Source organism: Pavona decussata, unplaced genomic scaffold (assembly GCF_977016875.1).
Source record: "Pavona decussata unplaced genomic scaffold, jaPavDecu1.1 SCAFFOLD_46, whole genome shotgun sequence".
NCBI classification, from domain to species: Eukaryota; Metazoa; Cnidaria; class Anthozoa; order Scleractinia; family Agariciidae; genus Pavona; species Pavona decussata.
Window position 1 is genome coordinate 2,405,047 of NW_028145468.1, and position 12,640 is coordinate 2,417,686.

The 12,640-nt window shown below is 38.6% G+C and overlaps 1 protein-coding gene across 5 annotated transcripts; it reads right to left on the reverse strand.

The window, feature by feature from the left end:
- Positions 1 to 3,430: 3,430 nt before the first annotated feature.
- LOC146482465 (monocarboxylate transporter 10-like) lies at positions 3,431 to 10,638 on the reverse strand. Of its 5 annotated transcripts, none has more exons than XR_014864150.1 (5): positions 9,297 to 9,819; positions 7,801 to 8,429; positions 5,716 to 6,085; positions 3,919 to 4,502; positions 3,431 to 3,882 (listed from the first exon to the last, which is right to left on the reverse strand). XR_014864150.1 is itself a non-coding variant. In XM_085107306.1 (5 exons), the coding sequence occupies exons 2-5, from the start codon at positions 9,472 to 9,474 to the stop codon at positions 4,219 to 4,221; spliced, it is 1,461 nt and encodes a 486-aa protein (XP_084963432.1). In that variant the 5' UTR covers positions 9,475 to 9,502; positions 10,579 to 10,638; the 3' UTR covers positions 3,431 to 4,218. The 5 variants fall into 5 exon arrangements, 4 of the variants coding, with proteins under 4 accessions (XP_084963432.1, XP_084963433.1, XP_084963431.1 ...); XM_085107306.1 differs by adding an exon at positions 10,579 to 10,638 and having other exon boundaries at positions 3,431 to 4,502; positions 9,297 to 9,502; XM_085107307.1 differs by adding an exon at positions 10,142 to 10,625 and having other exon boundaries at positions 3,431 to 4,502; positions 9,297 to 9,502.
- Between the last annotated feature and the right edge of the window lie 2,002 nt (positions 10,639 to 12,640).

The window sequence follows — 12,640 nt, forward strand, 5'->3', positions numbered from 1 at the left end:
ATAAGCACCCCAGGTGCTAAATGAAATCCTTATGGTAACTGGTATACGCCGAATATGCCAATATATAACAATTATTCAACAAGTGCGCGTAGGATATGGAAGGGTTATTGACCTGGAGCGAGGGGATATGCGTAATATTCCCCTCGTGGCTTGCCCGAGGGCGTAGCCAGTCGGCTATATCGTTCTTTGTAAACAACGATGACGGAGACTTCTGTTGTATTTTGGTAAAGATTGCTCAAATGTTTCACAGAGAACCTTTTAATTTCTCTAACATAAAATTGTTCGTAGAGTACCAAGAGGAAAACATAAATTAAGTGATTTTTATGAGGAAGAAAAAAATGTAACTGTTTTTAACGATTTCTACAAAATACACTGGAAGAACTTGAAAAAATGGCCAATTTTTCCAAGTTGCAATCCAGTTCCATCCTAGCCATCCGCAGCCAATGATAATTAATATTAGTTTCTGTGCACCAGTAGGGTTGTTATTCACAAAGCTGAAGCATTATTTTAACGTTTCCATCGATACAAGTATAGTGACTGTATTCCTGCAAACGCAAACAAGGGTATGAGAAATTCGGAAATTCACTCCAGTTCTCAAAATGCTAAAACAAAGCCATGAATTTATATAAATTTAGGGAAACAACACCAAACCTAAAATCAGCTCAAAATGACCTTAAGGACGGTGCCTACTTTTGTTACTGCGCATACGTTCTGCGCATCTCGGGATACTCGGGTTTCCTATTGGTGGTGGTTACTAATACAGGGATATCTCTGCGCGGTTTAAAACTATGTGGGGAAAGAAGAATTTAGCAAGTACTCTTGGTATCCAAAAGAAAATTGGGGGTCACTATGCATTTTTCAGAGATAATAACGCTTCAAGTTGGAAAAAAACGCTCGTTCATTGCTTTGTATTTTAATGCTTTTTGAATAATTGTTGCTTCATTTTCTCTAAAAAATGCCCGGCTAGCCCGAATTTTCTTTCTGGATTTCAATAGCCCTTTTTAAGATCTGCTTCCCGGATAGAAATAAACAACACAAAAACACTTCCTTATTAGTAGGCGTCGTCCTTAGATTACACCAAATCGATAATTATGTAACCGGCATCAAGCGAGGGAAACGCGTGCAAGCGAGTCATGATTGGTTTTGCTTCTGATTGGTTAAGAAAGTGGCGCAGAAGTGGTCCGACCAATCATTGAACGTAGAAAAAAACAACAACTGCTTTCAACACTAAATTGAAAACCGCTCTTTATTCGACCTGAATTACTCAGACAACATCGCCTCTCAGAAGTATTCAATACAAAACTTTCATCTTAATTTACATTGGTTAAATTTTAATAGTCTCAAAGTGACGATGTTACAAAAATAAATTTGTAAAATTATGGAATTTGATGAGATATTCAGAAAAAAGCAAGACGATAAATACCTCCTTCCCAAACATCAGCATCTTACTGCGATTTTGGGACGAGAGGTTGGCACTTTTACAGTATGCTCAGGCTCCCACGCAGTCATTTTTAAGGGAATCGTTTGACCATCGTTTCCTCTAAGGGAGGAGGGGAGGCAAATTTTAAGAGCCATTTTGGTGACTTTATGCAAACCCCTCTAACACTGACTTAAATGTAGTTCTGACCATTTAATAGAGTTATCATGGCAAAACTATAAAGCTGTTCTCTTTTTTCTTTATAAGAACCTTTTTTACAAGAACGTTGAGGCTGAGAACATACTACATGTAAGAACATTATCCAGGCTGAGAGTCTGTTAAGAAAATTTTTATTCCAACCAAATACAGTCGAAGCTCTTGTAAGCGACCACCTCGGGAATTGGAAAAAGTGGTCGTAACTAGAGCTGGTCGCTTACGAGAAATGCAATCTTAAAAGCGACCGAAAAGCTGAAACAATAGAAGCTGGTCACTTACCAGAGCTTTAAGCATAACGCTTTCTACCTCGGTCTCTGGGTAACCCTCCAGAAGTAAATCATCTTGAATTTTAGATTCGCCGTCTTTATCTACGAACATTATTAGGCATTGCTATATAACTGTGTGATCACGAAGTGTATACTTTAATGAAAGAGTTGCTGTAATACGTATCAGAATCTTTGAGTGGTCGCTTACGAGAGCTTAAAAACAAAAGAAAATGCCAGTTGGTAACTCCCAAAAGTGGTCGCGGTCGCTTATGGGAGGGGTCGCTTACGAGCGCTTTTGATTACAGAGTTTAAGTGACAATTCAAATGGGGTTTCACAATGGTGGTCGTAACTAGAGCTGGTCGCTTACGAGAGTGGTCGCAAGGAGAGCTTCGACTGTAGTTTTACTGATGAACAGTATAAATGAGGATTATAAAAAATACATGAAAAAATTCAGTTTATAACATAGCGCGCGTGCATCCTAATCTAATTCCTATTGGCCTCATCATGGTACATTTCTCAACGTACGCACGGCCGTGCATCAATCCGATGACGTGTGCAAGCCAGATGGGGAAAAGCATGCGCGCACTATGTTATAAAAACTTTTTACAGAGAGACAACACCATAAAAAAATATTTATAAGAGCTTGTCGAAGTTTAATGAAACGTTAAGATTAAACTGATATGAGAAACCACTTTCACCTTTTTTTTTGTACAGAGGATTTGTAATTAATCGGGAACAAACCTGTTTTCCAGGAATCATTGACTTTATTTTCACTATGTTATAAAATAATTGGTTTATGCTTTTAGCTGTGCATATATCGAGTTATGGATGCACGCGGGAAATTTAGCCTGCGTGCAGACGTCTCGTATTTCTTCCTATGTCGAAACACGGAAGAAATACGAGACGTCTGCACGCAGGCTAGGGAAGTTTGGAGAGCACTCAAGAAGCTAGAGGAAGCAAGAAAAGCTCTCCAAACTTCCCGCGTGCATCCATAACTCGATATACGCACGCTAAGCACGAACCAATTCTTAACTATATTGTCAATTGATTGTAAGGTGTATAAATAATAGGAAACTTAATAGAGCTGTAAATAAATAATAATTTTTCCTTTTCTATTAAAAATGATCATGTAAGTAATAATAGTGGATTATTATTAAATAATGAATAAATAACCTTGTGATCAGAACCTAGTTGTTTAAAGAGTAGATAACTCTATCCAGCGGATAAATCGCTATCCTGCAAATAAAATGGCCTCCAACCATTGAGCTTTTATCGGCGGGATAGCGACTTATCCACTGTATAAAGTTATCTGCTCTTTGAACAACTGGAGCCTTTCTTTTTTGTTATCCTTTAAGCACCAATTAATTGACCAGCTTACAATGACCAGCATGAAGCAACAAGGAGTATTACTATGGATGGAATGTTCAGTCCATCATCACAGGATACCAGTATGTAGTGACTAGAACTATAATCATGGGACGTTAGTCCATCACAGGATGCCCAGCATGTGATGACTCGGAGTACTGTTAGTCCATAACAGGATCACCAGCATGTGGTGACTGGGAGTATTACTACAGATGGGCTGTTAGTCCACCACAGGACACCCAGCATGTGATGACTTGGAGTATTACTAGACCATCACGGGATACCCAGCATGCCGTGACTTGAAGTATTACAGTGGAATCTCAATTATTCAAACCCTCAATTATTCAAATATCAATTATTCAAACTTTCTTCGAACAGAAGGTTGTTTCCCTTGGATATGCTTCAGTCAGATTTTTACCCAGGGGGTTCTAAAAATCATTATTTCACTGTACTACAGATGGGATGTTAAATCCATCAAAGGATTCGCAGCATGTGTTGACTACAACTATTACTGCAGGTGGGATGTTAGTACATCACAGGATACCCAGCATATAGTATCCTAAATAGTTAAAACTGTTGCTATGGAAAGTTCCTATAATTTCAATGGAAACCCTAACCTCCACGGAAGTTGTTTGGACCATAAAAAATTATACCTTTCTATGTAAAAGGTTTTCAATATTTTCGAGTCACAACCATATTTGGCAAGTCATGTGATAACGTTAGCAAAAGACCTAAAACTCAAATGACAAGCGCAATTGTGAAAACTGAAAACATTGCTCATAGTTAAAGATCCTCAATTTGCAAAACGTGACTACAAATTCCCTAGCAACAACTCTTATTCTGCAGTTAAATTAATTAGTGCCCGTTTAATCCTACTTGTAAGTTTGTTTGTTTTCCCTAAACTTAACTGAGAGTATTTAAATTAAAAAAAAAAAAACTTTCAAAATGTTTTCTCAAAGAAACTGCATGCTTTCTATTGAAGCACTCTTCTTATCGTTCTTTCTTAGAGTAGACTCCACATAAAGACTTGACAAATATTCCTTATGATCTTTGTCCTGATTATTTTCACTGGTACTCTGTGAATCTACCATGGACACAAGTTCACTGCGTGTTTGGTCAGCTTTGACACTTGACTTGACGCACAACATAAGAAACTGAACAGCTCCACTGAGAAGCATCAATGAACCAGCTGCATAGAATGCAAATTCGTAAGAGCCAAGTTTGTCAGCCATTAAACCTGGAATGCAGGATAGCACTGACATCAGTATGATTGTATGTTGGAAAGCACAATTTGCATAATGCGACCAAACTAACCAGGATCTGAATTTGTACACGCGGCAATTCTACGAATTCAGATCCTGATTGGGTTGGCCACAATGCACAAATTAAATTAGCTGGAATTATCTCAAGTTACTTCCAAGAATGCAAAATTAACTTTCAGGCTACACTTTTGATGGTGTCATCATTCTCACTGCTAAGGTACCTGCTATCAAAAGTTAAATATACACTGCACAATTATGTACTAAGTAAGTTCCATGAAACAACATGAAGTGTACAGAGTGTTCTCCATTTACATAATTCTGTGGTCTAGCTTGATCAATTGAGAGTGAAAAATTCCTCGTTTTCTCCATCATCATGAAACTTGAATCACTCAGCTTGACTTGAAGCTCAAAGCTCTCAACCCAACACTTGATCAATACGTACTATTCTCACTTTCTGAGTTGCAATGATCGAGGATTTTAAAGTGACTGTCAACACACATCTGGCCATGTGTACTGTAAAGCATCCACTAGGTCAACTTATTACACTGTACATGTAGTTGCATGTGAATATTATCCTTGCGTTGATACAAACATACATGTACATGTAGCATAACCTTTGACTGATTAGTTTAACTTTTCACCTCAAAGTTTTAAGCATTTGAATCAGTTTTCAAGGACTGAACTTGCAGGTCTTTAGTAGCATTCATCCGTGCAGGGGGAGGGGTTGACTCCTGTTTAAAAGTGACGGGGGTGATCATTGTACCTTTTAGGGGTTATTGGTGGTTTTGTACCCCTTAGGGTGCTAAAATCCAAAATGACTTCTGTCAGAGGTATGGTCGTGGTACAGGAAGCAAATGTCAGTCAACTGATTTAGTACCTCTGAGGGGTGAAACAAATTGTCTAGACCACACCCACAAAAAAAAATAGGCTATTCCAAGTTTCCATGAACCTCATTATGAAAGCAAGGCTAAGTGTGAAGCTTTTCATATGAAAATCAGTTTTTTTTTTTTCATAAGAATAAAAACTACTTTCCATAATAAAACTTTGCACTTAGCCTCGCTCTCATAATGAGGTTCAAAGCAACTCAGAAATGGCCCATTCTGGTACCTTTTAAGGGTCACCCCATCACTTTAATATGGGAGTCCCCTGCCCCCATTCCCAGCATTCAACATGTGTTTAGCCACTTACCAGCTAGAGGTGGACCAGCAGCCAATGCAAAGGAACAGAGCATTGTTCCAAAGCCAAAAGCAGCAGCCCTTCTCTCAGGTTCAACAATACTGAGAAGTATCACATTCTGCGAAGTCATGAAAACTCCATCGGCAAACCCAAACACAGCAGTGTAGAATGCAACAGCAGTGAAACTTCTAGCAAGCGGCAGAATTAAGGTAGCTGTTCCTACAATCGCAATTCCAAGTTGATTTACATAACGAATGTTGATGAATTTCAAGTCACATATTCTTCCAATTAAGAGTCTGGCCACTCCGGAAGAGATTCCAAGAAAAATGTAGTACTGGGAAGCTCTATCAGCTGAAATGTTGAGCTCTTCACTGTACTTAACCTAGACAATAATGAAAAAGATACGATCAATTGAAATTTTGTTATTACATGTAAGATGCGTCCACTCTTTAATAAAATAACTAATTGGATCAAAACAGTAAAAAAAAATCAGAAATGCAACATATTAAGTATACAATCACAACCTGATAATCACACTTGACATACATGTAGTTTTGAACCCGTTGGGCCTGCCTTAGCGCAGTGAGAGTTTACAGTCAATCCATGTCACGCGTGACCAGTATTTCCGAGAATGAAATGAACATTCGAAATCCTCTTTGTAATGTCTGGCATTTGAATGGAATGTTGAACATTTCTCTGGAAATCTTTCCAAAAAAGACGCATTAACGGGGAAAAAAGATTCAAAATACTCAAGAGAAACAATTGTTAATTGTGAAATACTTAATGCTGTAATGTAAAGGAAAATTAATTCATAGCTTTATACCATCAATAAACTAGGGAAATTTCTATGGGAACTCTGAAATCTCGTTGGCAATGTTCAAAACCGACATGTAAATTTCAAAACTCTGTTCAAATTTCAAAAATACCGGTCACATTTTACGTGGATTGACTGTAATATAAAGTTACAACTCTGAATTCTCCCAAAACTTTCTCAAATGATTGTACTGCAGGCAGTTTCTACTTTTTTTTTGGAAAAATTACTGAAACCAAGCCCACACACATGCTGATATATTTAAGCACAATATACCTACAGACAGTATAAATGTTAAGGCAACAACAGGGGAGGGGAGGCAGGGGATTTGACAGCAATTATGTGAACAGTGTATCTGCCTGTAATTAAGATCACTTTTAATAATGAACTTCCAAAAACAAATTTCAATGACATTTAGTGACTCTTCTGATTTTCCGCAAATGTCCTAATATGGGGTATTTGAAGTAATGGGGAGCTTAAGCAACAACAACGACAACGGCAACGACAACGCCGCAAAACAATGGGTTTAATGAGCAAAAAAATCGCTCTGCACGTGTGCTTTACGTTTAGGTACATTTCTTTGCCTCTGAAAAACAACAATGTGAAATGACCACATTTAAGGTTTTGTGGAGAACGTCAACGGACAATGGCGAATTTTTCATTTTCTTTCTTAACTTGTATGCCACTCCCACCAATTTGGTTCCTGGATAGTTCGCCATTTTTGTAAAAGTTGAGCGAGTTGAAATAATCGCAAAGTAGCACAAATGAAATAAAGGTATATTTTCAGGTAACGTTTTTGTTGCCGTTGCCATCATTGTTGCTTAAGCTAAGCTCCCTAATATTTCAAACACACAACACAAGGAAGAGGGTTTCATAATTGTGCCCTTTCCAAACAATGAGAAGTTGAAAAAAAATGATGTGCAGGCAAGTTTTTTTTTACCAACTTCGAGGTGTTTGGAAATCGGATGAAATACTCTTTTCAGTGTTTGATATAGCTTCTGACAAACCAATAATAATTCCCAAAGAAATTCAAAGCAAAGTTTACCAAAGTTAAGGATAATTTAAAATTTTCTAAACCTCCTTCACAGTAGTGATATCCTATGTTTTATCTCTATAAATTATTGATGAGTCTGAAAACAGAAAATCACAGTTACATGTACTAGTACGTTCTGAAATAATGTTCAAATGCCCTAGCTGTCCATGCCTGGCCTCCCCCACCCAGACTCACAGAAAATTTTCCGCTGAATGTAAATATTACAGACCTGCATGATTGTGTCATGACTTACCAGATGAATATTGGGAATGAAGCGACACATGAACATCAAAGTAAATGATGCTACAAGTATGCAGTATTGTGGTATCCTGAACACAGATAAATCAATCATCTTTGCTTTGTCCTTTGTGGTTTGAAGCTTCGCTTTATCGTCCTCGGTATTATGTTCAGTATTTTCTGTGTCGTTGGTCACCTTTTCCAATGTTTTATCCTGTTCCTCTATCTTATGACTAAAAGTTATGGAGAGAATAATAACAACAGAACAAGCAAGTGCCATGATTCTAAACGTATTCCTCCATCCAACAGAGTCAAGAAGCACCTGGGTAACAGGGCCCCAGAAAAACATTCCTAATGGTGGGCCCATTGTAACAGCCCCTGTGGCAAAAGAGCGCTTCTTGTTGAAGTACTTAGCCACTATAAGAAAGCAAGACGTGCGAGCACAACATGCCCCAAGTCCAACGAGGGTGCTGTAAGTTAAGAACATGACCTCAATTTCCTGGACAAATGATGTCGCAACAAGACCCACTACACACGACAGCATTCCAGCGATGATCACCATGCGACAACCAAACTTTTCAGCAAGATGTCCCATCAGTGGTGCGGCAAACAGTGACAGTGATAGGCCAAGGGAACTTACCCATGCTGAAATGCACATTTTAGAAATAAAGATACTTCATTAATTTGAAGCTGTAATATAATTATTATGTTAATGCACCTTCCAGTTTTCCTTATACAGTATGTAAAGTAATCAGTAATCATGATCATTAATTTAATTTTAATTTACTCAATCAATTATTTTCACAGATGATATTCAAACAATAAAAATAAGATAAGAAACATCAAATGTGTGTAATAAATTATTAGGAAGGTTTAAAAATACCCCCAGCGAGTAAAACTAGATTTCAGTCTGTAAATTAAAGGAACTATAAGAATATGTCTTTATGGATTTGCTTCAGCCACTGTTACTGTTGTAGTGGCTCTGATATACACTAGCAGGTTATTCCATAAATCTATAATTCTTTTAAAATAATATAAACTTAAAAATGTTACAGTCTTCTGAATTGACCCTTTGCAAGAGTAGCCTCCCCATAATTGCACATTGATTAATTACAGTATTTGAAAGACTTGAACTTAAAGCACTGTTAGCATTAAAACACACACTTCAAAAGAGTTGGATAAAGTAAGTTTTTTGGACACCAATCAAAGAAGAAAAATCTCACCTAACTTGAGGTAAAACTGTTTTTATTACATTTACTTGAGGTGAAACATTACATGTACTTTTATTGATTTCTGAGCCAGTTCAAGTTAAAAGAAAAGGTATTTTGGAAGTAAAAATTTTACACAACTTTATCCAATTCTTTTGAAGGCGACAGGTCGCAATGCTATCGGTAACCGCGCTGTAAATGAAAAAACAAAAGAAAGATAAAGTATAGCAAAACAAGGATTTTTTTATTCTAAATATTGATGACTGAAAATGGTTTTAATCTTCACTGACATGTCACAACTTACCAGTCCTCTCTCTGGTTGATTGAAACTCTTCCATCAATGTTGGAAACAGGACACCAAAGCTACGTAAAATTCCCATGTATATCATCTGAGAAATGGCAGCACAAATACACACCACCCATGACCATGACGAGTCCTGCTGATGAGTTGCTTTGAGGCAATTGTGAAATAAGTTGAACATTTCTCCAGTAAAATAATATTGTATAAAGCTGCAATAAATATAAATATGTACAAGTATTAAAACACAATAAATTAAATAATCTAACAAGTACATTGTAAAACAATCTGCTTACAAACAGCAACATGGGGTGCCCCAGTGGTTTCCCTGTGAAAGCAACGTCTGACTAATGTCTGATTAACGGCTGAAGAAACTCCATACTGGCGATGTAATGACAACCCAGATCTGGGAACTTTTAATTCTGATTGGTTGAAACATGCAGCAAGTATGCATGATGGCTGTTTGTACTTTTCAAGATCACAAACAGGAAATTGACCACCACTTTCTGCTTTGTCTAGTCAAAGAATCTTTGAATTAGACAACCACTCCCCCGCCCCCCTCCCCCAGCCTTCCCCGAACTTCACAGGGGGTGTCTCAAAAAGCCCAAGCCTAAAAAGAAATGTAGGCAGCTATGTGTAAATCAGAATTTCCAGATGGGTGGGAGGTGAAGGCCAAAAAATCTTCCAAGGGAGATGTATGAATGTTTTCTAATAATTAGATAATATCATTTATTTCGAAAGGCACAGAATAATCTACTGCTCCCGCAGTCTTGCAGTTAATAAGTAATTTAGTCTAAGCTAGTAGAACTTGTGGTCCTTCAGTCCCGCAGTCCGGTACTGTCAATGAATACCTTAGTCTTAGTTAGTACAACTGGCGGTCCTTCAATCCTGCAGTCACGCAGTCAAGGTCAGCTAATGGCTTTAAAAAGAACGAGGTATACTACATGTGTAGCACGCTTGTTCCTACGGTGTAAGTTAGTACGCCTGGTGGTCCTTCAGTCCCGCAGTCACGCAGTCGCGGGCAGCTAATGGATTAAAGAACGAGGTATGTTACATGTGTAGTGCGCTTGTTCCTATAGTTAGTAGGAAGTTAGTATGTACAACTGGCGGTCTAAAAAAAAAATAAAGAAAAAAAAACAGAAAAAACAACTGGCGGTCCTTCAGTCCTGCAGTCACGCAGTCACGACTGGAGGACTGGAGGAGCAGTGTTTTAACTGAAATTTTAAGTGAGCCGGGTGTTTGTAAGCGCCAGCAGCTAGATAAATTGATGAAAGTCTCCAATACATACCTTGTAAAGCGGCGGACAGGTACAGGTCGCAATGATTAGCGAAGATTGCTTCATAATTATAAGAACGAGAGAGGACCCTGGGAACTAGGTTGGGGGCCGATATCGATACCAAATACTCAATATCAGCGATGCTACGGATTCCTTGAAAAATATCGATACTTGCGCTCCTACTTGCTTCCGCTCGCCTGAAAAACGCAAAAAAAAACAAAAAATTAAATAGCGGCTGTTCTCCAGGCTAGCGGAAGTTCGATCGAAGCGTTCGAGTCTCGAAAATGCCACGGAAAATAGGGGACTGTGAACAGTCTAGACCGAGGATGATTATAATTGTTTTACAACCAAGTTTTGGTTTAATACAATGAGAAAACGTTTTTGTCAGTTTTGTTTTATTTTTTGCAGTATTTCGGCTCTATTACAGAGTCATTCGTGTAGAAACAAATGGGCAGCTTACATATCAAGGCCAACAATTAGTTGGTCTCAAGGTCGTTTGCTCATGTCTTTTTATGATCCATGGTTTGCTCAAGAAAAACAGATTTTGAAAACTGTGTACACCCCCCTAGATCTTTGGCTATTAGATTTTGTCTTTAAAAGCGCAAAAACTGTAGGCGTATGTTTTTACTTACGTGATATTTTTTTTAGTTCAAATACAGTCGAACCTCCCGTAAGCGACCACCCGTAATGTCAAGGATATGTGGTCGCTTACGGGAGGTGGTCGCTTACCAGAGGTCAGACCACAGGGGGTCTAAATTTCGGGTAATATACATATGGTAATTGCGGAGTGGTGATTATTGTTTGTAACTCACAAATTACAAGCCAATACAGCGATTGAGACAATTCTTGTGAAAGAAACTTGAATCTTTTATTACCCCAGGTGGCGCTGTCTAAATTTTTCAGGGAAGGAACATAAGCAAAAAGTTAACTCTTTTAGTAAAACCTATGATGTATGTGGTTACAAGCATTAAAAACACCAGCAGGCCCGTAGGTTTCAAAACAATCCCACACTTGTGCGTCGATAAGTTTGGAGCTAACAATCTGACTGCTACAGGACAGTTCAACGCACTTAGAGGCTGTGCGTGTTATTAAGTATTAAATCATTACACACTGTACGACAGCTCAACACGCTGGACTCTCCTACAAGGGGTTCAATCGATCTGATTAAAGTTTATTTCAGTGTACAGTATAGTGCATTTGTATTTCATCAATTGTTTCATTGCTAAACTATATCGGGAGACACTTCCGGTAGCTCCAACTGTGAGATTTACGGCGTCCGCTGTAATGATGTAGCCAATATGTTACAGCGACACATTTTTCAATTTCCCCCCGTGAGAACTACAGCAGTTTGTGTGTCAAGTGGTCGCCTACGGGAGGTTAAAAACAATTGAAAATTTTAAACAATTATCTCTAAAAGTGGTCGCTTACGAGAGGAGGTCGCTTACAAGAGGTGGTCGCCTACGAGAGGTTCCATCTATAGTGAGTTGACTTGAAAACTTTCGGTATTTTGGAAAAGTGGTCGCTTACGAGAGGTGGTCGCAAAGGGAGGTTCGACTGTACAAAACTTTAGGTCTCCCGTAAGTCATTTTTACGCTCCGAGCACCTGATCTGAGCCGGCGTTCCTGGCCGCATGCCAGTGGCGTAGCGCCGCGAACACGTTATTAGGGACCTTAAGCAGAGAAGACGACGACGCCAACCAAAACGCAACTTAAAAATTACATTCGTGTTTTCTGAATAAATTCCACATAATTTCTACTCATTCAGTTTCTGCAATGTGGCCAAACTATCCAGGAGCTAACATCGTAGGGGCGCATTAAAGTTCAGAAAGAGAAACGAAAATTAATGAAGATGCGTACACGTTCTCCCTTAAAGACTGGCCATGTTCCATATGATCGCGGATCGCAGATCGCAGATCGCAATAAGGTCTGCGATCGTCTGCGATCATATGGAAACTACTTCTGCGATCGTCTGCGATCATCGCAGACGATCGCAGAAGATAGAACCATGTTCTATCTAAAGGCTGGTTTCCATATGATTGCAGACGATCGCAGACCTTATTTCGATCTGCGATCTG

Excerpts from the sequence above, each read along its gene's own strand:
- LOC146482465 (XM_085107304.1), bottom strand. The coding sequence starts at position 9,567 with ATGTACTTGTTAGATTATTTAATTTATTGTGTTTTAATACTTGTACAT. Across the intron at positions 6,086-7,800 it reads TCATTCCCAATATTCATCTG|GTTAAGTACAGTGAAGAGCT; the intron begins GTAAGTCATGAC and ends ATTATTGTCTAG. Across the intron at positions 4,503-5,715 it reads TGCTGGTCCACCTCTAGCTG|GTTTAATGGCTGACAAACTT; the intron begins GTAAGTGGCTAA and ends CCTGCATTCCAG.